Source organism: Chlorocebus sabaeus, chromosome 26 (genome assembly GCF_047675955.1).
Source record: "Chlorocebus sabaeus isolate Y175 chromosome 26, mChlSab1.0.hap1, whole genome shotgun sequence".
NCBI lineage: Eukaryota > Metazoa > Chordata > Mammalia > Primates > Cercopithecidae > Chlorocebus > Chlorocebus sabaeus.
Window position 1 is genome coordinate 27,675,275 of NC_132929.1, and position 23,285 is coordinate 27,698,559.

Sequence of the window (23,285 nt, forward strand, 5' to 3'; positions counted from 1 at the left end):
ATTCTTTCCCCATTGAATTATCTTGACTCTTTCATCAAAAATCAGTTGACCACACATGTAAAATATCTTTTTGTGACCAAGTCTCAAAAGTTACATACTATCAACTTTAGCTTTATTTTATGTGTTAGAAGTGAATCACTAAGTACACTTCATGGTCAATGGGAGCGGAGTTCAGTTCCACCTTTTAAAGGGAGGAGTATCAAAAGAATTTTTGGACTGTTTTTTCATTTTTTACCTTCTCGAATGGATTAAGTGGATACACACACACACTCCAAGGATATCCACTCCAAGGATTAAGTGGATACACACATACATATGTACATATGTGTGTGTGTGTATGTGTATATATAAAATTATTTTATTTTATTTTTTCCGAGATGGAATCTTGCTCTTGTCGCCCAGGCTAGAGTACAATGGTGCGATCTTAGCTCACTGCAGCCTCCACCTCCCGGGTTCGAATGACTCTCCTGCCTCAGCCTCTCAAGTAGCTGGAATTACAGGTGTCTGCCATCATACCCAGCTAACTTTTTTTACCCTTTTGGCCTGGCTGGTCTCAAACTCCTGACCTCAGGTGATCTGCCTGCATTGGCCCCCCCACAGTGCTGGGATTACAGGCAGGACCCACTGTGCCTGGCCAGGTGGACACATTTTAAAGCCACCACAGTAACAAGTCAGAAAAACAAGCCAGGTATGGTGGCTCATACATGTAATCCCAGCACTTTTGGAGGCGGAGACTAGAGGATCATTTGAGCCCAGGAGTTCGAGACCTAGCCTGGGCAACATAGTGAGACCCTGTCTCGACAAAAAAACAAAAATGTAGCTGGGCATGTTGGCACACACATGTGGTCCCAGCTATTCAATGGGCTTAGGTGGAAGGATTGCTTCAGCCTGGCAGGTCAAGGCTACAGTGAGCTGTGATCATGCCACTTACTCCAGCCTGAGCAACAGAGCAAGACTGTCTCAGAACAAAACCAAATTTAAGTCTATATAATGAAAAATCATTTGGTCATGCTCCAAGTCGTAGAAATGAGGTCAGTGCCTACTGCTGCTGCATGGATTATACAAAGGTTTTTTGTGTTTGTGTGTTTTTTTTTTTTTGAGAGGGAGTCTCGCTCTGTCATACTAGGCTGGAGTGCGCTTATGTGAGCTCAGCTAACTCCTCCTCCCAGGTTCAAGCAATTCTCCTGCCTCAGCCTCCCGAGTAGCTGGGACTACAGGTGCACGCCCCCATGCCCAGCTAAGTTTTGAAATTTTAGTAGAGACAGGATTTCACCATATTGGTCAGGCTGGTCTTGAACTCCTGCTCAGGTGATCCACCTGCCTCGGCCTTCCAAAGTGCTGGGATTACAGGTGTGAACCACTGCTCTCAGCTGTATTTGTGTATTTTTAAATGTTTGTTTTTAAACGTTCAGTGCACATTCAGACATTATAGGAATAAAAATAATTGGATTTGTTTTAAAACTCTTTAAGTAGCATAGTTGTTGTTTTCTTTTTTTTTTTGAGACGAAGTCTCGCTCTGCCGCCCAGGCTGGAGTGCAGTGGCCGGATCTCAGCTCACTGCAAGCTCCGCCTCCCAGATTTACGCCATTCTCCTGCCTCAGCTTCCCGAGCAGCTGGGACTACAGGCGCCCGCCACCTCGCCCGGCTAGTTTTTTTTGTATTTTTTTAGTAGAGACGGGGTTTCACCGTGTTAGCCAGGATGGTCTTGATCTCCTGACCTCATGATCCGCCCGTCTCGGCTTCCCAAAGTGCTGGGATTACAGGCTTGAGCCACTGCGCCCGGCTAAGTAGCATAGTTTTTACATTTAATAGGAATAGTTTGTGAAATGATTAGAAAGATCTAGGTTGTAGTTTTTTTCTAGTTGCCAGATGCTTCATTGATTTTTGTCAGTGAACCATTAGATAAAAACATGAAGGGAGATCTGAGTGGTTATTAGGTATAAGTTGCAAATGAACAGAGCAACAAAAGGTAAGGACCAAGCATTCATTGGAAATCTGTATTTTTAGCCTATAGAAAGTGTTATAGTCTTATTTTTTGGTACATTTCTCTTGTGTGTCCAGATTGTCTCTCTGTAGGTGTTCCTGTCCCAGGTTAACACTTCTACTTGGGCAGTAGGTATTTTCCCTCTTTCCTGCTTAGCACTTCTATTCCTCGCATCTTCACTTTACTCCTTCTGCTGGATCGTTTTTATCAGTATTCATTCAAACATTGATAAAATTTTTCCAGTCTTACAAGAGAATCTCTGTCCTCACCCCGCAGTCCCTCAGCTACTGCCACATACTGCTGTACTCTTTGAATGTAAAACTTCTCAAAAGATGTATGCATCCTTGCTGCTGTTAATTCCTCTGCTTACATTCCGTCTTTCACCCTGTCCAATCAGGCTTGGTCCTCCACCAAAAACCACTCTCATCGAGGTCACCAGTGATCTCCATAATGCTAAATCCCTTATCAATTCTAAGTCCTCATTTTGAACCATCTCCAGCATTTGTTACAATTGATCTTCCCCTCTTCAGGTGCTTTTTCAGCTGTCTTTGGGCATGCCACTCTTCAGTTCTTCCCTGGCTTCTTTCCAGTCACCCTTGCCAGTTCTTCTCTTTCACCTCATGTTGGAAGTATCCCAGATTCAGTCCTTGGGCTCCCTGCTTCTCTAGTTTCACTTAGTCCCTGGGTAATCTCATTCTTTTTCATTCCTTTAAGAATTATCTATATCTGATGATGACTCCTGAATGTATATCTTCTGCCCTGACCTCTTGTCTGAATTCCAGGTTCCTTAACTCAGTATCTCCACTCAAATGTTTAATAACAAAATTTAACCTACCCAGAACTGGGCCTCTGATATTTCTTCCTCATAATTTGTTTTTACTATCTTCCTCATGTTAGCAAACCAGTACCTCCATTTTTCAGTTGCTTAGACAAAAATCTTGTCACTGTCCTTCACTTCTGTTAGTCTGTTAGCACAGATCTGTGGGCTCTTTCTTCAAACCATATCCACACTCTTAACAGCTTGTTATTATCACTCTTACTATCCCTCCCCAAGTCCAGTCAGCCATTATGTCTCTCCTGTTAGAAGGACCTTCTCTTTCCTGCTTCAGTATGTGCTGTCTTTAGTTGCCACATCACAGCCAGAGTGGTCCTGTTGAAAGATAAGGTAGATCATGTCGTATCTCTGCTCAAACTGTATGATGGCTTTCCATCAAACTCAGGGTAAAGCTGACCCTTTGTTCTAGTACCACTCTGACTTCATCTCCCATTATGTGCTCCAAGCTACTCTACTTTTGTTAGGCTTATCTAATTGTTGTTTCTTGGACATACCAACCTGCCTGTCTCCTCTGGGCTTCTCTCCATCTTCCTAGAACTCCTTTCTTTCTTCCATATGAATGTTTGGTGTATTCCCCACTTCTTTAATTTTCCACTTCTTAGTGAGGCTTGCCTTTGTCTCAAAATAAAACAAAAACCAAGTCTCATTCTGTTGCCCAGGCTACAGTGCAGTGACATGATCTTGGCTTACTGCAATCTCCTCCAGGGTTCAAGCAGTTCTTGTGCTTCAGGCTCCCAAGTAGCTGGGACTATAGGCATGCGCCATGCCTGGCTAATTTTTGTATTTTTAGTAGAGATGGGGTTTTACCATGTTGGCCAGGCTGGTCTCCAACTCTTCACTTTTTTTTTTTTTTTTTTTTTAGTATTAACAGCCCTATTCTTCCTGACAGTCCTATCACCCTTAGCTTACTCTCTTTTTCTTTATAGCATATGTCACCATAAGATCCATTAGGCAGGGACTTGGTCTGTTTTGTTTCACAACTGTATTCTCAAGTGTCCTGCTCATAGTAGGAACTAACAAAATTTTTGAATGTTCAATGCATTTATAGACATTAAAGGAAAGGCAAGTGGAATTTTTATTGTTTTTGAGACAGGGTCTCACTCTGTCATCCATGCTGGAGTACAGCAAATGGAATTTTTAAAAGTCACCTATTTAGCCTAGTTTCCCCCTTTATTTCTTCAATTGCCTAACAGCCTAGAAATACTGACCCCTAACAAAGAACTATAAAACTTCTCATTTTAAAAGTCTAGTCCAACCCTTCATTTCATGGATGGTGAAATTAAGTCCTAGAGATGTTAACTGTTGTCTCTGAAGTTATAGCCAATTAGTGGTACAGTTAAGACGAGAATCTAGATCTCTTAAATCTCATAGTCTGTGATAACCTTAATATGAGACCAAACTTAGAGTCAGTTCCCTATGGAAACAAAGCAGCTAAAACTAAATGTATCAGTGAGCAGAAATGGAAATAGATAAGTAGATTGGTGATAGTCAAAGCAGTGAAACCTGATGATTCAATTCAAACTTCCCCCCACTGGTCATTATAATATAATTTATGTTTATTATGAAATAAGTAAACATTGAGCAATGTGTCTGTTGTATTTAGTGTGTTTTTTTTTTTGTTCTTTTACCTCAGGTGCACATGAACTTGAACAGATGCAGCTGATTTTAGAATCTATTCCTGTTGTACATGAGGAAGATCGTCAGGAGCTTCTCAGCGTAATTCCAGTTTACATTAGAAATGACATGACTGAGCCACACAAACCTTTAACTCAGCTGCTTCCAGGAATTAGTCGAGAAGGTATTGTGACACGAGAGTAGCCCTCACATTCATGCCTGTGTGTGAAGTAGAAATCTGTGTAGGGAGCTGGAACTTTTTATCCTTAGATATGGGGCTTTCTCCCAAATAGTCTTTTTATACTTAAGGTGTACCTAAAACTTCGACTCTCATCTCCCTTTTTTTTTTGTCCTGGTGCTTAGGCTACGATCTGTTTTTTTGTTCCTCTGAATCACTTTCCAGAGCAAGTAGCAAGTATTTTGAATATAGGCACTGGGGGCAAAATCATGATGGCATTTCTTCCTCATATATACTTGTAACTCCCATAAATGCCTGGATAAAGAGAAAGCTGCTGTGTTTCATTTCAGCAGATTTTGCAGGCTTTTCAGTAGTTCCACCAGTCTTTGAGTCTGTCTTCACAAATTCCATTGCTAGCTCCCTTTCTCGTAACCCTGTAGCCACTGTCACAACATCCCTGTTCATAACTAAATAAGTCCTCTGTGGGAACACTTTATTTTTATTTTTTATTGAAAAATAGAGACAGGGTCTTCACTGTGTTGCCCGGGCTGGTCTTGAGCTCCTGAGCTCGAGCATCCCTTCCGCCTCAGCCTCTGAAAGTGGTAGTGTTACAGGTATAAGCCACCACACCTGGCCAAGGAGCACTTTTAAAATGCAAACTAGCAATTTCGAATTGGGAGGTGCAGTGGGGAACAGGGTGGGTGTCTGCATACCCTCTGCAGGTGTGGCTCTGCTCAGCCATAACCTGGATCCACCTCAGAGTCGTCGTCGTTTATTGCTGAGTCTCATCAAGAGGATGGTGCTGTTGAAGCATTTGTAACCTTGCTGTATAATGCTATTTGAATCTTTTTCATACCCTCCTTAGGGTGGGGACCATGTTTTAATCTTTGAACTAAACTGAATATTTGGCCAGTGACTGGGATTAACCATTGAGCAAAGATCCTTGGTCACATGTGGCAGCACTGTGCTTGCAAGCAAGTGAACGCAGAGTGGATGGAGTTTCTGAGACTAAAGATTTATCAGTTATACGCTCCATACTACTTTCTTCTTAACAGTGGAGTTTTATTTTGGGACAGAGCACATTCTGAGGCAGTGGCAACTTGGTAAAAAGAATACATGTTCTCACCCCACACTCTGTGATCTTTGAAGGAAAAAAGCAAACAGGATTAAAGTATATCTGAGTGAACCTATAAGACTCCTAGGAGCCCTACTCTGGTTAATTTCCCTTGATACTTACCTTTCATCCTCCCTTTCTGTGGTTTACCGTACATTTCTCTATCTTAGCACGCTTCAGCACCATTGTAGCATTCCTGTAGTCCTGGCTGCTCGGGAGGCTGAGGCAGGAAGATCCCCTGAGCCCAGGAGTTCAAGGCTACAATGAGCTGTGATCATGCCATTGTACTCCAGCCTGGGCAACAGAGCAAAGACCCTGTGTCTTAAAATTCTCTTTTTAAAGAAAAGAATGGGTTCTTTCTAGAGTACAGGTTGGCTTGAGAGAGAAAGGCTATCTTTCTCACTTAGAAGGCAAGGATAAGAGGATGTGTGAGTGACCATAGTGAAGAAGTGTAAGGATTGAGACAAATATGAAGTGGGTTTATCTGTTGAGAATGATAAAGAAGACTGGAGTATAAAGAGAAGGCCAGATAGCAAAGGTCACAATGAAATTGTTTAGTATGAATTTGTAATGAGCCAGATATGGGATATTGCAGCTAGTTTTCATCTGTTGTGTGTGGCCAGAGAGTAGATGGTGGTGATGATCCAGGGTTGAAGGTCGGTATCATAAGGCATAGAAGTGTGTGACTGGTGTAAATACAACTTTCAGGCTGCGTGAGGAGCTAAGGAAGGCCTACTAGCCTGTTTTATTGGAAGAATTGGATTTGTGGTTAACCAGAGTCCTAAATAAAATCAGAGTTTTATTTCCAACAAATTAACTTTTTAATTGTGTAGTCCATTTTTCCCCTTTATAAGATGGGGACCTGTTAGTACAATTAAGATGCTCATTTCCTGTTGTGTAGTATGAAGTGCTAAGGGAATCACTTAGCTGGTCATTTAAATAAATGAGATCAACATTTGCTGTTTTTCTAAAGGTAAGCAGTTCTTTTCTCAAAAACTTTTACCTTTTCTTCTGCAGCACTGGATTTCCTGGAACAAATTTTGACATTTAGCCCCATGGATCGGTTAACAGCAGAAGAAGCGCTCTCCCATCCTTACATGAGCATATATTCTTTTCCAATGGATGAGCCTATTTCAAGCCATCCTTTTCATATTGAAGATGAAGTTGATGATATTTTGCTTATGGATGAAACTCACAGTCACATTTATAACTGGGAAAGGTAAAGGGATCCTAAATTAGAAAAACTAATATTTACTGAACTTTCAGTGGACTGTATGTAGTGAGTTTTCTAATATTATGTATAAGACAATGTAGAAGTCTTAAAAATTTAGTACTGTAAAAATACAAAAATTAGGTGTGGTGGCGGGCAGGTGCCTATAGTCCTAGCTACTTGGGAGGCTGAAGCAGAAAAATCACTGGAACCCAGGAGGCAGAGGCTGCAGAGATCATACCACTGCATTCCAGTCTGGGCAATAGAGCGAGACTCCATCTCTTTTTTTTTTTTTTTTGAGACGGAGTCTTGCGCTGTCACCCAGGCTGGAATGCGGTGGCGCGATCTCGGCTCACTGCAAGCTCTGTCTCCTGGGTTCACGCCATTCTCCTGAGTAGCTGGGACTACAGCTACCCACCACCATGCCCAGCTAGTTTTTTTTTTTTTTTTTTTTAGTAGAGATGGGGTTTCACCATGTTAGCCAGGATGGTCTGGATCTCCTGACCTCGTGATCCACCTGCCTCAGCCTCCCAAAATGCTGGGATTACAGGGTTGAGCCACCATACCCGGCCTAGAGCGAGACTCCATCTCAAAGAAAAAGAAAAATTTAGTAATGATCCTTAAATAGCCATTAATTTAAATATTTAATAAAGTAATTACTGGTTAGATGCTACATGATGGGAAAAGTTAAATGCTACTTTGAAACATTTTCAGTCATTAAGGCATATTTAGTAAATAAAATTATAAAGTCCTTAAACTGTGAAGGTTGGAAGTGTATCATTTTATGAATGTCAGAACAATTTAAGATGTTAGATGAAAAAACTCAATCATATCCAATAAAATATCTGCAGTGTCTCAGTGGTAGTTACATCTTAAGATAAATATTTTTTTCGACTAATGTTAGATGCAGTTTTTTTTTTTTTTTTTTTTTTTTTTTTTGAGATGGAATCTCACCCAGGCTGGAGCGCAGTGACGCGATCTTGGCTCACTGTCCTGCCCCAGCCTCCCGAGTAGCTGGGATTACAGGCACCCGGCTGATTTTTAGTAGAGGTGGGGTTTTATGTTGGCCAGGCTGGTCTCTAACTTGTGACCTCAGGTGATCTGCCTGCCTTGGCCTCCCACAGTGCTGAAATTATGGGCGTGAGCCACCATACTCAGCCAGTATTTGAATCTGTTTTCCTAATAACAAAATTAATTTGGGGACACTTAACAGAGGTTCAGTAAAAGGGACTTTTTGAAGTCTAAACATTAGTGTATAATTTGATGTTTCATAAAGTGAAAGAATTGGATTTCTAGGGAAGTTTGGCTGGGCGCGGTGGCTCATGCCTGTAATCCCAGCACTTTGCGAGGCCGAGGTGGGCCAATTACCTGCAGTCAGTAGTTCGAGACCAGTCTGGCTAACATGGTGAAATCCCGTCTCTACTGAAAATACAAAAATTAGCCAGGCTTGGTGGCAGGCACTTGTAATCCCAGCTACTCAGGAGGCTGAGGCAGGAGAATCACTTGAACCTGGGAGGCGGCAGTTGCAGTGAGCTGAGATTGCGCCGCTGCACTCCAGCCTGGGCAACAGAGCAAGACTCTGTCTCAAATAATAAATACATTCCTGGGAAAGTTTAGATATAATTCTGCTTCATAGTAGGATGGTAGCTTATAGAGTCATCAGGTGATTTTGATGTATGGCCAGGTTTGGGAACCACTAATGACAATCTTAAGATTTTAAGAAGAAATTTTTTTCCTCCTCCTCAAATATTGAGGTATTGGTATGGTATGTTTACACAAATCTACAAACTATTTTTTCTCTCCATGTGTCTATTTCTACCCCCTAAATATGGTTCTTTTCTGAGACGGAGTCTCACTCTATTGCCCAGGCTGGAGTGCAGTGGCGCCATCTCTCTGTTCACTGTAACCTCCTGAGTTGAAGCAGTTCTCCTGCCTCAGCCTCCCTAGTAGCTGGGACTACAGGTGTCCGCCACCATGTTCAACTAATTTTTGTATTTTTAGTAGAGATGGGGTTTCACCATGTTGGCCAGGCTGGTCTCAAACTCCTGACCTCAAGTGGTCTGCTCACCTCTGAAGTGCTAGAATTGCAGGCATGAGCCACTGCACCTGGCCTGCATTTTCTATTATACCTAGCTAAGTCATCTAATCTCTTTTCTTTTCCCTCAATGATTGTACATGTCAGTAATAGGATAGCACATTCAGTAACACATATACACAGGGAGATTTTTGCTATTCATGGTGATGAGTTTTCCAGCAAACCTCTTCTGGTTGCCCTTACTGTAAACATTTGTAAGGTACCTGATTGAGATTCGAGATGTGCATTTTGTGGCCATGAAGTCTTTTGTTTGCATGAAACTGGTGGACAAAAAACAAATTGAAAATAAATGAGAATTGGTCTTATTTCAGAATGGAAGACTCAGTTCCTCACGAAGTTACATACTTCATTGGCAATTACCAAATATGTTAACAGAGCTTACCTACCAAGACTAAGTTCTGGTAAGGCAAGGCAGGCATACGACTTTATTCTCCTATAATTATCCCCTCATAGACCTAGCACAGTGCTGTCACATAAAAAGTACTTGGTGAATTTGAAAATGAAATCATATACGTGGAATAACACTAGCGTATTCATTTTTTTCAGGTATCATGATTGTCAGTTTTCAGAGCATGATTGGCCTATACATAACAACTTTGATATTGATGAGGTTCAGCTTGATCCAAGAGCTCTGTCCGATGTCACTGATGAAGAAGAAGTACAAGTTGATCCCCGAAAATATTTGGATGGAGATCGGGAAAAGTATCTAGAGGATCCTGCTTTTGATACCAGTTACTCTACTGAGCCTTGTTGGCAATACTCAGATCATCACGAAAACAAATATTGTGATCTGGAGTGTAGCCATACTTGTAACTACAAAACGAGGTCGTCATCATATTTAGATAACTTAGTTTGGAGAGAGAGTGAAGTTAACCATTACTATGAACCCAAGCTTATTATAGATCTTTCCAATTGGAAAGAACAAAGCAAAGAAAAATCTGATAAGAAAGGCAAATCAAAATGTGAAAGGAATGGATTGGTTAAAGCCCAGATAGCACTAGAGGAAGCATCACAGCAACTGGCTGGAAAAGAAAGGGAAAAGAATCAGGGATTTGATTTTGATTCCTTTATTGCAGGAACTATTCAACTTAGTTCCCAACATGAGCCTACTGATGTTGTTGATAAATTAAATGACTTGAATAGCTCAGTGTCCCAACTAGAATTGAAAAGTTTGATATCAAAGTCAGTAAGCCAAGAAAAACAGGAAAAAGGAATGGCAAATCTGGCTCAATTAGAAGCCTTGTACCAATCTTCTTGGGACAGCCAGTTTGTGAGTGGTGGGGAGGACTGTTTTTTCATCAATCAGTTTTGTGAGGTAAGGAAGGATGAACAAGTTGAGAAGGAAAACACTTACACTAGTTACTTGGACAAGTTCTTTAGCAGGAAAGAAGATACTGAAATGCTAGAAACTGAGCCAGTAGAGGATGGGAAGCTTGGGGAGAGAGGACATGAGGCAGGCTTTCTGAACAACAGTGGGGAGTTCCTCTTTAACAAGCAGCTCGAGTCCATAGGCATCCCGCAGTTTCACAGTCCAGTTGGGTCACCACTTAAGTCTATACAGGCCACATTAACACCTTCTGCTATGAAATCTTCCCCTCAAATTCCTCATAAAACATACAGCAGCATTCTGAAACATCTGAACTAAAACACTCAGCAGACATTTGTCTTTGTATTCATGAAATGTGTTTTGTCTTTTTTTATTACTAGTGTTTAAGTCATTTTTTACTTGAATCAGATGGTGTCATTTAGTAAGGATTTTATGAGTTCCTTGGTTTTTAAAATCCAGACTTTCTTTTTCTACATGTGAGAGTTTTCATTTTAACTGGCATGTCATTTGCACACAAAAATAAAGACTAGAGCAAAATAATGCAGGAGGAGAAAAGAAATGCACTAAGACAAGTAAAGAACATTCTCTCATAGAACAATGATCTGTTTTACAGGAAACAAACCTTGCCTTGAAATTTACACAGTGAGACTGTACATAATTGCATGAAAATAGCTATTTTTTTCCTAAGACATTTTTCATTCATGAGTATTTTCAAGTTTTTCATACTGTACACATTTCTTAAAACACATGATACCAGCAGCAACTGAAAATGAATGCCGAATTTGGTACACATGTGTTATCTACCTCAAGGTAACAAGAGTATGTGGCAAAACATATACCACCCATAGTGCTTCACAAAATGCACTTCTATTTAGCCAGCGTTTATTGTAGTAAACTATTCTTAATAAAACTCATTCACTGTTTATAAATGTTCTGATATGCATTCTTTATAGTGAAGTGTTAATACATCACATCTTATTTATTTTAGCAAATCAGTATATTTTCTGTATTTAATTATAAAAATTAACTTAGTTTTTAAAATTTATTTGCAAATACTCTTTTTCCATTTGGCACTATGGTTTGTTGCCTACCTAGCTGAATCTATAATGTCAGCTTATCCTAAGGCTGTCCACGTACTTAATTTACTTAAGTGTTCATTTTAAGTAATGTGCTCACTGTGTATAGGAATTTGTATTTTGGAGGTGCTTGATCTATCTACAAAGAAAAATTAATTAGGAATTACTTTATTATAAAATGCTCCTAGAAGTCTTAATTGTGTTTATTTTTTAAAAAAAACGAATGTTAGACTTGTGTGCATGGAAGTAATTAAGGTACATCATTATTGTAGTTTAAAAGTTGTACATGATAAGACATTTTGTTTTTACTGTATGTTTTTACTGAATGATCTATTCCCCATCCCAAGGCAAGCATGAATAAAATTAGGTTAAACGTAGCATGTGGCATCGCAGTCTCTTAGAATTTGTTTCATCTATTTTATTTTATTGAATACTGTCTGTATCTTCGGTTATCCTGTTTGAAGAAAAAGGACAAATAAAACATGGCCAGCAAATACGGCTCCTGTTTCACTCTTGGATTAATGAAAATTTTCTGCTAGAATGAAAATTACTACCAGAATCACTTTGAATTATGGCTATAAATTGCTAGTCTGAAAGGCTGAGAAGGTTGAAGTCTTTTGACTTAAACCATCACACATTAGAATGGAATAAGGCTTTATAGTATTTCAAAACTGTTAGGTAAAATGTGTAGTTGAATCTTTGAACTGTGCAGTCAGAGAAAACTTGAGAAGTATTTGCTCCATAATACATCTTTGCTTATGAACTTACCCTTGTACCTATCCAGCTAGAAAACCATCCTCACTTTTCTTTCATCCTTGTTTTGTACAACACCAATTCTGTTAATATCTGCCCGCCTACCTTCTAAAAGCCATATATATATATTTTTGTTTTGTTTCCTGGTTGAATACTGTCCACGTTATGAATTTAAACATAGATTACCTTAAGAGGACAAGCTCTGAAGTGCAGTCATGAGAACTGATTGTGGGGTGGGGGGAAATGGGACACTTGTAGTTGGATCTGGGTGGGGTGACAAGTGCGGAGGCTTTGAGTGTCATAAGAGCATCAGACAGGAGGTAAAGGAAGCAACGGGCAGCAGACATTGGTCCCTGATCCTCCATTATAACCATTTTTTTGCAAATCTATGTTCATTTTGAGGATAATTTGCTTTGACTCAAATGCTGTCTTCCCTGAAGGAGGCCTAGGATTTTTCTTACTGGGAAACTTGGCTCCTGGGCTTAATCCACATTTGTTACTGTCACCTTGGCAGTTTAGTGGCCATCTACACAATGATCTGACTTGTTGGCATTAAAAAGTCAAAACATAGTCATCAAAGAAAAAAAGTAAAACTGAAACCGCTTATATAAAATATGCTTGCTTTAGGGTGACCCAGGCTGAGTACTAAGTATTGTGAAGTCAAATTTGCAATAAAAATTTTATGTGCCATTTACTTTGTCCCCACTTGCAATCAAAGTATCTTTATAGGATAATGAAGATGAAACACTCAAAGAGACAAGGTCTTGCTCTGCCACCCAGGTTGAAGTGCAGTGGCGTGATCACAGCTCACTGAACCTTGAACCTAGGCTCAAGTGATCCTCCCACCTCAGCCTCTTGAGTACCTAGGAGTAGCTGGCACCTTTGTCAAAGATCATTTGACCATATAGATGAGTATTTATTTCTGGGTTCTCTACTCTGAGACAGGGTCTTAACTCTGTGGGCCAGGCTGGAGTGCAGTGACATGATCATAGCTCACTGCAACCTTGACTTCTCAGGCTCAAGCAATCCTGCCTCAGCCTCCTGAGTAGCTGGAGCCACAGGCATGAGCCAACATGCCCAGCTAGTTTTTAAATTTTTTTTTTTTGTAGTTCTTTTAAAATGTGTTTATAGAGACAGGGGCTCCACATGTCACTCAGGCTGGTCTTGAACCCTGGGCTCAAGCAAATGTGCTGGAATTACAGGTGTGAGCCATTGTGCCTGACTGTAAAGCATTTTTTTCTGACATGAGTATGGCCACCCCTGCTCTTTCTATCATTTGCCTGATAGCTTTAGTTTTAATTGCTATGCCACAACATATTTTTTTAAATGACATCTTCCAAAATTTTGCTTCTACCAACATCTTTGCAGTGAGAATTCTTGTGAACGTGTAAGAAAGAGTGTCTTTAGGGCAGATAACCTAGGAGTAGAGTTGCAACATATCTTCAAGTCTATGAAGATGCCATATCCCTGTCCAAAAGTGATTGTACTGACTCACATTCCTGCCAGCAATGCACAAGAGTTCCTATTCATCCACACGCCTCCAAACAAGAAACCAAGTTTCTTCCACTGAATTAATCCCACCAGCTTTGCAATGTTCAGTTTACAGTAGGAATCAGGATTTCTAATTCCAAACAACTGCATGGCTGGAAATCATGACTACACCTTAGGGATCCTTACGTAGCCACTTCAATATGAGATCGCCTTGTTTCTCATTTCCTACTGCTGCAGCCACTGCAGCTTGGGAACAGAGGCTTTAAATCTTAAAGGCTGAGCCAATTATGTAATTATACTAGGGGCCTTATCTAAGGAGAAGTAGATAATGAATCCATAGAGTTTTCAAATAAAATCCAAGCAAATATCACCTTTGCTTCTCAGTTAAGACACCTGTATAGTATTGCTTATGAAATTATCATTTTATTTGCAGGTACTGTTTTCCATTCAATGCTTTGGTGTGTTTTATATAGAGCACATTTAGTTGGTGGTCTAGTCAGCAAGTGGACAGTTGTCTGAACCGCTGACCTGCTCCCAGCCTTTTCAGTACCTGCTTACTATTGAGTTAAAAGCCAACAGAGACTCTACCCTAAGTAGGTCCATCATGTATGGCGTATTAGTCAATTGCAGTTTTACTTGATGCCTCTCCATGTGAGCATTGTTTATCATTCAGATCCTAGTACCTTCTGAGTAGAGGAGAAAGAAGATTGAACTGGAAATCAGGAGATCTGAGTTCTGGACCCAGTTTTACCACTGACTGTCCGTCACTTGGGTGTCACGATCTTGGTGAGCCTAAGTTCCTTATTAAACTAGAAATGCGTATTACTCGAGCCTGACCTGAAACAACTTCTGAACCAGACAGTGTCTTATTTAATTCTAACCCATCATCATAGCACAGCGATTAGCTCTTGCCAGGATGTGCTTGCTTATAGATTTTATTTCTGTATTATCTTTATTGAACTGGCTGCATTAAATGTGCCTTTTAAGCAGCCTGAGAATGAAATTTTGTGTTTAGTGCATCCTTACCAGTTGATAGGTAGAGAAAAAGGCAAAAGTATTGGAACGCCAGGGTGGTTTGCCTTTGAAAGAGCAATGTAAACTCACCAAGCTCTTTCCTGTAGATCTAGGGCAGTCTCCTTAATTAAGCCAGGTGAAGAGAAGGATCTTTGTGAGCTCTTTCAACATAGATTCCAACATCTATGTAACAAATATCTTACAGAAGGGGAAGGGTGTTTGATCGTCCACATTAGAGCGCTGTTTCAGTTATAATGCAGAGGTCTAACAAAGAAATTCCACTGGATTCACATGTTTATCTGAGTATAATACAGTGGTAGTGTCACAAACCTAGCTAAGCAGAATACTGACTTTCCATTACAATTGTCAGCCTCTGCAACATCTTGCCTAATTAGGTCTTAGTGCTGTTGTAGTTGGGTGAGTGGGAACGCTGGTGCCAGATTTGAGATGCTGCTCCCAGTCTCCTGGTTCAAAGTCCAGTCCAAGCCTGTTTCCTCATGCCTAATGTAAACCACAAACTTGGAGCCATGTCTGTACATTTAGACTCTGCTTCCACCTGGACTTACCAATCCCACACCCTCCTGACTTGAACCTCTGAGGCAACCTCAGCTGCCAGCTGGTACATTGAACCTTGCAGCATTGCATAGTGTTTAAGCACACATGCTGCAGAGTCAGATCCAATCAAAGCTTAAAACTGTTCTTCTGCTTACAAGCCTTGTGGCCTTGGAGAGGTTATTCAACCTTTTGATTTTCCTCATTTGTCAAGTAGAGCTAATGATACCTAATTCGTAGAGTTGTAAGAATTCAATGAGATACTGTACACACAGGCTTTTTAGCATGATGCCTGGTACTTTTTTAATTTATTTTTCTTTTTGAGATGGAGTCTCGCTCTGTCGCCCAGGCTGGAGTGCAGTGGTGTGATCTTGGCTCACTGCAAGCTCCAGCCCCCGGGTTCATGCCATTCTCCTGCCTCAGCCTCCCGAGTAACTGGGACTATAGGCACCCGCCACCACGCCTGGCTAATTTTTTGTATTTTTAGTAGAGACAGGGTTTCACCATTCACAGGATGGTCTCCATCTCCTGACCTTGTGATCTGCCCGCCTCGGCCTCCCAAAGTGCTGGGATTACAGGCTCACGTGAGCCACTGCGCCTGGCCAATGCCTAGTACTTAATAAATCACCACTGCGCTTGTCCTGTTTGAATTACTGCCCACTGCCACCCAAATTGTACCGAACACTGGATTCTGACCTTGACACTGCCTTCAGTATTGCATTCTCCTATCAATCTAAACTTCTGGCCTTGACCTACAGATGGCTTCTCGCTCTAGCCATAGTACCCACCAGCTCGATCCCACTTTTGGCTCCAGCTTCTGGTCCTTTCTCACCAGCCAAACCCTTACACAAACGAATTCAGTGAAGCAGCTCTCAGACTCCAGAAGACTAGACTGAGCCCACTAGTCTTCAATTGCTTCCCCCACCCCACCCCCTAGAAAAAGCATCTTCATTTAGAAGCCAAAAGCCTTGGAGTCACTTTACACTCCTTTCTCTGAAAACTCACATCCAATCCATCGATGAATCCCATGGCCGTATCCAGAATCTGACGCCTTTTCACCATCTCCATTGCTGCCCTGTGATCCAGTCCACCCTCCCAGGCTGCTGGACCATGCCTATAGCCTCCTAATTGGCTACCATGCAGTTTACGGTCAGTACAGCGGAGTGATCCTTGTAAGGCCTAAGTCAAACCACATCACTCCTCTAGTTTCTCAAAATTTGAATGACTCCCCTCCTGAGGGTAACTACCAGTGTCTTTACCGAGGCTCACAGGCACCTCTCCACTCCTCCCTCCTGTGCTCGCATGGGTCCAACAGCACTGGGCCACAGTTGCTCCCATCTCAGGCTTTCTGATATGCTCTTCTCACTACCTTGAAAGCTCTTGGCCCAGAGAGCTGCATCACTCACTCCCTCCTTCCCTCATTAGAAGTTTTGCTCAAATGTCACTTTATCACAGAGGCTGTGCCTGACCAATGTATATATGAAATAGCATGCATCCCATCAGTCATATGCCCCTGACCCGCTTGATTTTGCCTTCGAGCACATAACCACTGACATGGTATATCTTTATTTACAGATTGTATTCCTGCGTTAGAATATAAGCGCCTTGAAGCAGGGACTTTGGCTCTATCCCCAGCCCTTACGCAGGGCGTGGGACATGGTGAGCACACCGTGTTTACTGAATGAAGGCATGAAGGAAACTAATGCTGGTTGCCTCGTTTGTAAATTCCCTCTGGATTGATGGTGCTCTGGAACAGCGAAGCTCTACTGATAGGGCTGGGGTTTGCTTATTCATTCTGGGGTTATAGTATTCGTAGTTCTCCAACTTTGTGCAATTTGCAAAGGGGTATCTAACTTTGGGATTCCTTAGATGTGACTCTCCTGAACCAGCAAGCTCCAAGTTGCAATCCGAGAACAGTTAGAAATTCTCGGAATACGTAAGACTGGTTGGGCTGGTTTATTATCCTTAATTGCATTGTCAAGTGTAGGTGCCGTTTAGGTGAACCATTGTATTGCTCCTGAGTCAGCTGCTCAGCTGCTTCCCTGCTCTCCTGGCTGGGATGACTGTACCTGTTAGGATTGCACAACACGCTCCTGACCCAGTTAAGACAACGCAGTGCAGTTTGGTTTTCAACTGTCTCTGTGCTCTTGCTGTTCGTAACCCTGGCAGCCGAGCCAGGCCTAGATTCTACATCTAACTCAGGATCTGTGGCAACAGAAACCACCTCACAGTAGCCTTTGCAAAAACAGTAAATTTATCAGGATTCAAGGGTGATTTGTGGAGCCCAAGAACTGGATCTCAGGAAGAACCGGAACCAGGCCTGGGGAGGGGGAGCACCAGTAGGCCAGGCAGGACTCTGCATCTCATCTCTGCTCTATTCTTTATCAACCAGCTGGGCTTCTGATCCCAACAGTGGGTAGAATCCGGTTACTTACAGCTTCAACTTCAAATGTAACCCTCCAGCTATAAAGAGTTCTTCTGTCTGTCCATCCCTCTGCCTATTTCTCTCTCCCAATTCAAGGTTTCTCTGAAAGCAAATCATATTGGCCCTCCCCCTACTTAGCTATGGCCAGTTGGCAGGGCTATGTTGAGGGATTGCTGCTGCTATTGGGAGTCAACCCTTCTTGATTGGGAGTGGAAGGCAGGTAGGAAAATCATTTTTAGCTGGCCGTCCCCAAATGTACCTGCAACACATGGCAATAAGCTATCTCTTCCTGTTTATTTTTTTATAGTCAGCTGTCAGACATATTATTTCTGTAGGGCACTGCTTCTCCAACCAGACCCACTGGGTCCTCCAGGCATTGATGTCACCAGCTTGTCTTTTTTTTTTTTTTTTTTTGAGACAGAGTCTGACTGTCACCCAGGCTGGAGTGCAATGGAACCATCTCAGATCACTGCAACTTCCGCCTCCTGGGTTTAAGCGATTCTCCTGCCTCAGCCTCCCAAGTAGCTGGGATTACAGGGTCGTGCCACCACGCCTGGCTAATTTTTGTATTTTTAGTAGAGACAGGGTTTCGCCATGTTGGCCAGGCTAGTATCAAACTCCTGACCTCAAGTGATCCACCCACCTCGGCCTCCCAAAGTGTGGGGATTTACAGGTGTGTGCCACCACACCCCGGTAATCTTTTTAAAAAGGTGTCTTTTTTTTTTTTGTAGAGTCAGGGTCTCGCTATGTTGCTCGGGCTGGTCTCAAACTCCTAACCTTAAGCACTCTTCCAACTGCTGGGATTACAGATGTGAGCCACTGTGCCTGGCACTACTTAATTTCTTTATACATAACAGTTGGGTAATTTATGATTTACCAACTGGATTCTGTTTATGGTTTATTATCTTCTAGAATGTAAGCTCCATGAGGGTAAGAATCTTTGTCAGAGTTGTTCACTGATGAACCTCAACACCTGGAACAAGATCTACACATCATAAACCCTCAAAGATGTGCTGAATCTATTTTTTTTTTTTTGAGACAGAGTCTCACTTTGTTGCCCAGGCTGGAATGCAGTGGCGCAATCTTGGCTCTTTGCAACCTCCGCCTCCTAGGCTCAATTCATCCTGCCACCTCAGCCTCCTAAGTAGCTGGGACCACAGGTGCCCACCATGTCTGGCTAATTTTTGTGTTTTTAATAGAGACAGAGTTTCGCCATGTTGGTCAGGTTGGTCTCGAACTCCTGACCTCAGGTGATCCACCCACCTCGGACTTCCAAAGTGCTAAGATTACAGGCGTGAGCCACCATGACCGGCCTACTTCCCTCACTATCAGAAAACCCCACCATACATGCCAGGTAATCATATTCATCCTGACACAGTGTTCCTATTTTATACATATATGTGTGTGCATGTCACACATGCACACACATACACACTTTGCAGAGCTTATTAAAGGATTTTTTCAAAAAAGAGAATGTTGGAATCAAAATTCTTGTATATATTGCTTTAAGACAAAGAACCTGCCTGAGTCATTGATTTAGCTACCTTCCCATGCTCAACAGGAGAAAAGACAAAGGAGTTCTAAGACTTCTAACAAATGTTAATTTATGTACCATCCGCATTCAGACGTCATTTGAGTTCTATTGTTCATAATGATCAATTAGCATAAAAGAACTATAGAGGTTCAAGTCCATGTTTCACAAAATATACTTTAAAGTTTGAAATTATGATGTCTCAGAGGACTTACAAGGACACTTACATGATAACATGTGACTTAGGATGTTTCATTTTTATAAATGTTTCCATCACCAACTCCCTTAGCACTATCTTCTAAATGGCTTCACTGTTTAGAATCTGTCTCCTGCACCCCTGCATCACCAGGTCTTTCCTTACCTGTCCAGCTGCTGAGCAGAAAAGCATGAGGACATTGTTTTATTTCTAACTTTTAAGAAAGTAGGCCAGGCATGGTCGCTCATGCCTGTAATTCCACTACTTTGGGAGGTTGAGGCAGGCAGATCACCTGAGGTCAGGAGTTCGAGACCAGCCTGGACAACATGGCAAACCCCTGTCTCTACTAAAAATATAAAAATTAGCCAAGCATGGTGGTGGGTGCCTGTAATTCCAGCTACTCAGGAGGCTGAGGCAGGAGAATTGTGTGAACCTGGGAGGTGGAGGTTGCAGTGAGCTGAGATCATGCCGCTGCATTCCAATCTGGGCAACAAGAGCAAAATTCTGTCTTTAAAAAAAAAAAAAAGAAATAGAAGTTCATTGTTGAAAAATTAGAAAATGCAGGTAAGGAAGTGGGAAAAATTCCTCGGAATCCCATTACCTGGGTATGATCACTGTTAATTACTATTAATATTTTGGGTCTTTCCTCTTCCCCTCACTCCCTCCAGGCTAATTGCTTTATTTTTTCATACTTACAAAGGTAAAAATAATTCAAAGATGCATAAAAGTAATTTTCTGTTTTCGCTCTCTCTATATTCTCTCCCCTCCAAATATCCCTATCTCCACAGGTAACCGACATTATTATACATTTATCCAGAATTTTTCAAATGTATATACAAATATATATGTACTTATAATTGGGTTATTTCGCATACGGTTCTGCAACTTTCTTTTCTCACAATACATTTCAAGCATCTTTCTATGTTGGTAGTAATTGACTTTGTTGTTCCTAATGCCCGCAGATTATGTAATTATGAGGATGCATCATCATTTGTAGAACCAATTTCCTATGAATGGACATTGTTTACTATCACAAGCAACACTGTAATAAACATTCTTTGTGTGTCTTTGAGTCATTTCTGAGGATACGCTTTTAGAAGCAGAAACTCTGGAACATTGGTTTACACTGAACATTTCAGTGGATCTCCCACAGGCTTTGAGCCTGTCTGCCCAGTGCAGCAGATGGGTTATTTTCAGCTGGTGCTTCTGACCTAGGCTGTGTCATACCCATTGGAAATGTCGTGCATTTCACTCCTGGATACCAAATTGCCCCCTAAATGGCTGTACCCATTTATATCCACAAACAGTCTGTTTCTCCAACCCAAGCACCCACTTTTCCTCACTCTGGCCAGCGCTGCATATTATCAGGGAGTTCACCTTTTTCACAATTTTTTTTTTTCCCAGATGGAGTCTTGCTCTGTCGCCCAAGGCTGGAGTGCAGTGGTGTGATCTTGGCTCTCTGCAATCTCTGCCTCCTGGGTTCAAGCGATTCTCCTGCCTCAGTCTCCCAAGTAGCTGTGATTACAGGCACACACCACCACACCCGGCTAATTTTTGTAGTTTTAGTAGAGACAGGGTTTCACCATGCTGGTGGGCCAGGCTTGTCTCGAACTTCTGACTTTTTGATCTGCCCACCTCGACCTCCCAAAGCGCTGGGATTACAGGCTGAACCACCACGCCCGGCCTCATAATGATTTTAAAGAACACTCTCTAAATATGTCACGCAGGTTGCGAAAGTCCCTGACATATATTTTTTCTTGTGTCTTTCACATAGATTTTTTGTTTGTTTCAATGTAGCTCAATCTGTTAATATTGTCTTTTATATAGCCTAGATTTGGTATCACACTTGGGATGCCCTTCCCCATACCAAAATTATTGAACTTGCCTTCTATATTTAATGTTTTAGATTTATATCTGTAATCCACTTCAGATTTATTTATTCATTTTTGAGACAGAGTCTCGCTCTGTCACCCAGGCTGGAGTGCAGTACCACGATCTTGGCTCACGGCAACCTCTGCCTCCCAGATTCAAGTGATTCTTCTGCCTCAGCCTTCCAAGTAGCTGGGATTGCAGGCATGTGCCACCACACCCGGTTAATTTTTATATTTTTGGTAGAGATGGGGTTTCACCATGTTGGCCAGCCTGGTCTCAAACTCCTGGCCTCAAGTGATCCACCCACCTTGGCCTCCCAAAGTGCTAGGATTACAGGTGTGAGCCACTGTGCCTGGCCCACCTCAAATTTATTTAGTAGCTTCATTTTGATATAATGCATATACCATACAATTCGCCCATAAGAAAGTGTACAGTGACATGCTTTTTACTATATTAACAAGGTTGTGCAACCATCACCACACTCTGATCTCAGAAAACTTTCATGTCCCCTAAAAGAAACCCTGTCCCTACTAGCAGTCATTCCTCAATCTACCTCCTGGATCCAGTGATCCTGGGTCCCTGCCTCTGGTGTCTCTCTGGACTTTGGAGTCCGCTTACTCTGCCACGCCTGCCCATCTTCCCTGCCCCTCCCTGCTTTCGTGTTCTTCTCAGACCTTGGACTTGGCTTTTTAATGCATATTACAAATGTCCACCCCTCCCCTCTCCCCTTGGGAACAGCAAGTCCTGGATGCTGCTTTCCTTCAGATCCATGGCACCAACTGTACTAATCAGCAACTTGTCAGCCTCTAAGCGTGTTTCTGCTTATCCCTGAACAACTCATCCTGACTCATCCCACAACTGCTCACGATTCAGTCTGAACATGTCTCACTCAGCCGTGACACCCAGGAGACAGGGCCTCTTGCTTGATTCTGTATTCCCCTTCCCCTGATACGATCACATATAAGATGCATGTGAAGCCATGGGAAGAAAGGAGGTGGTTGAGAACAAGAGTGAATGGTGAGAAGGAACCAGGACTGATCCCTGTAGGACACTAACAGTCAGAGGCCAGAGATAGGAGGCACAGCCAGCAAGGGAAGCCGAGATGAAGTGATGAAAGAGGTAGACAGAAAATCAGGAGAACAGGGGGACTCAGAAGTCAAGAGACAAAAGCGCTTCAGCTTGGAGGGGGAGGCCAGCAGGATCAAATGCTGCTGAGAGAATTCACATACGAGGCCGATTAAAAGGTACACAATGGACTTGGCAACAGAAAGATCACTGGTGAATTTAGCAAACTTCCATGTCCATGATCAGGTAACTCCACTATTTAACATCCTTTAAGACTCCCCAGTGCCCTTCAGATAGAGTACCCTTTGTTCCAGCATCATCTCTCTCTCTTTTTTTTTTTTTGGTGACGGAGTCTCGCTTTGTCTCCCAGGCTGGAGGGCAGTGGCGCTATCTCAGCCCACTGCCATCTCTGCCTCCTGGGTTCATGTCATTCTCCTGCCTCAGCCTCCCGAATAGCTGGGACTACAGGCGCCCACCACCATGCCCGGCTAATTTTTTGTATTTTTAGTAGAGACGGGGTTTCACTGTGTTAGCCAGGATGGTCTCAATCTCCTGACCTCGTGATCCACCTGCCTCAGCCTCCCAAAGTGCTGGGATTACAGGTGTGAGCCACCGCACCCGGCCCGGCATCATCGCTTATCACTTTCACACACTCACCCCAGGCTCCAGACATATTGAGCTACTTGCATGGATAGATGGCCCATTCTCTCTTGCTCCCGTACTGTCCCCTCTTCATGGAACCCTTTCCTCTCTCAAACTCTCAAATGTCCTTCCTGACTAGCTCAAGTGCCATGTCCCCCAGCAAGCCCTCCCTGACCTCTCAGATTGGGTTGGGTGGTTCTCTTCTCTCTTCCCATAGTACCTTGTGTGGGTACAAGGTACATTTTGCCCTGGGGGTATGTCTTATCCAGCTTTGTTTTGCAGTCCTCCGGCCAGGGCCTGTCCCCCGGTTT

General features: G+C 42.3%; 1 protein-coding gene across 3 annotated transcripts in view; it reads left to right on the top strand.

Moving 5' to 3' along the window:
- The window catches only part of MAPK6 (mitogen-activated protein kinase 6), a 47,032-nt gene extending 35,101 nt beyond the window's left edge, over positions 1-11,931 (top strand). For all 3 annotated transcript variants that reach the window (XM_038009987.2, XM_008016588.3, XM_038009988.2), the window contains exons 4-6: positions 4,453-4,617; positions 6,743-6,944; positions 9,577-11,931. In XM_038009987.2, coding sequence (XP_037865915.1) covers positions 4,453-4,617; positions 6,743-6,944; positions 9,577-10,675 — 1,466 coding nt within the window. In that variant the 3' untranslated portion in view covers positions 10,676-11,931. The remainder of the gene's footprint in view (positions 1-4,452; positions 4,618-6,742; positions 6,945-9,576) is intronic.
- Positions 11,932-23,285: the final 11,354 nt, after the last annotated feature.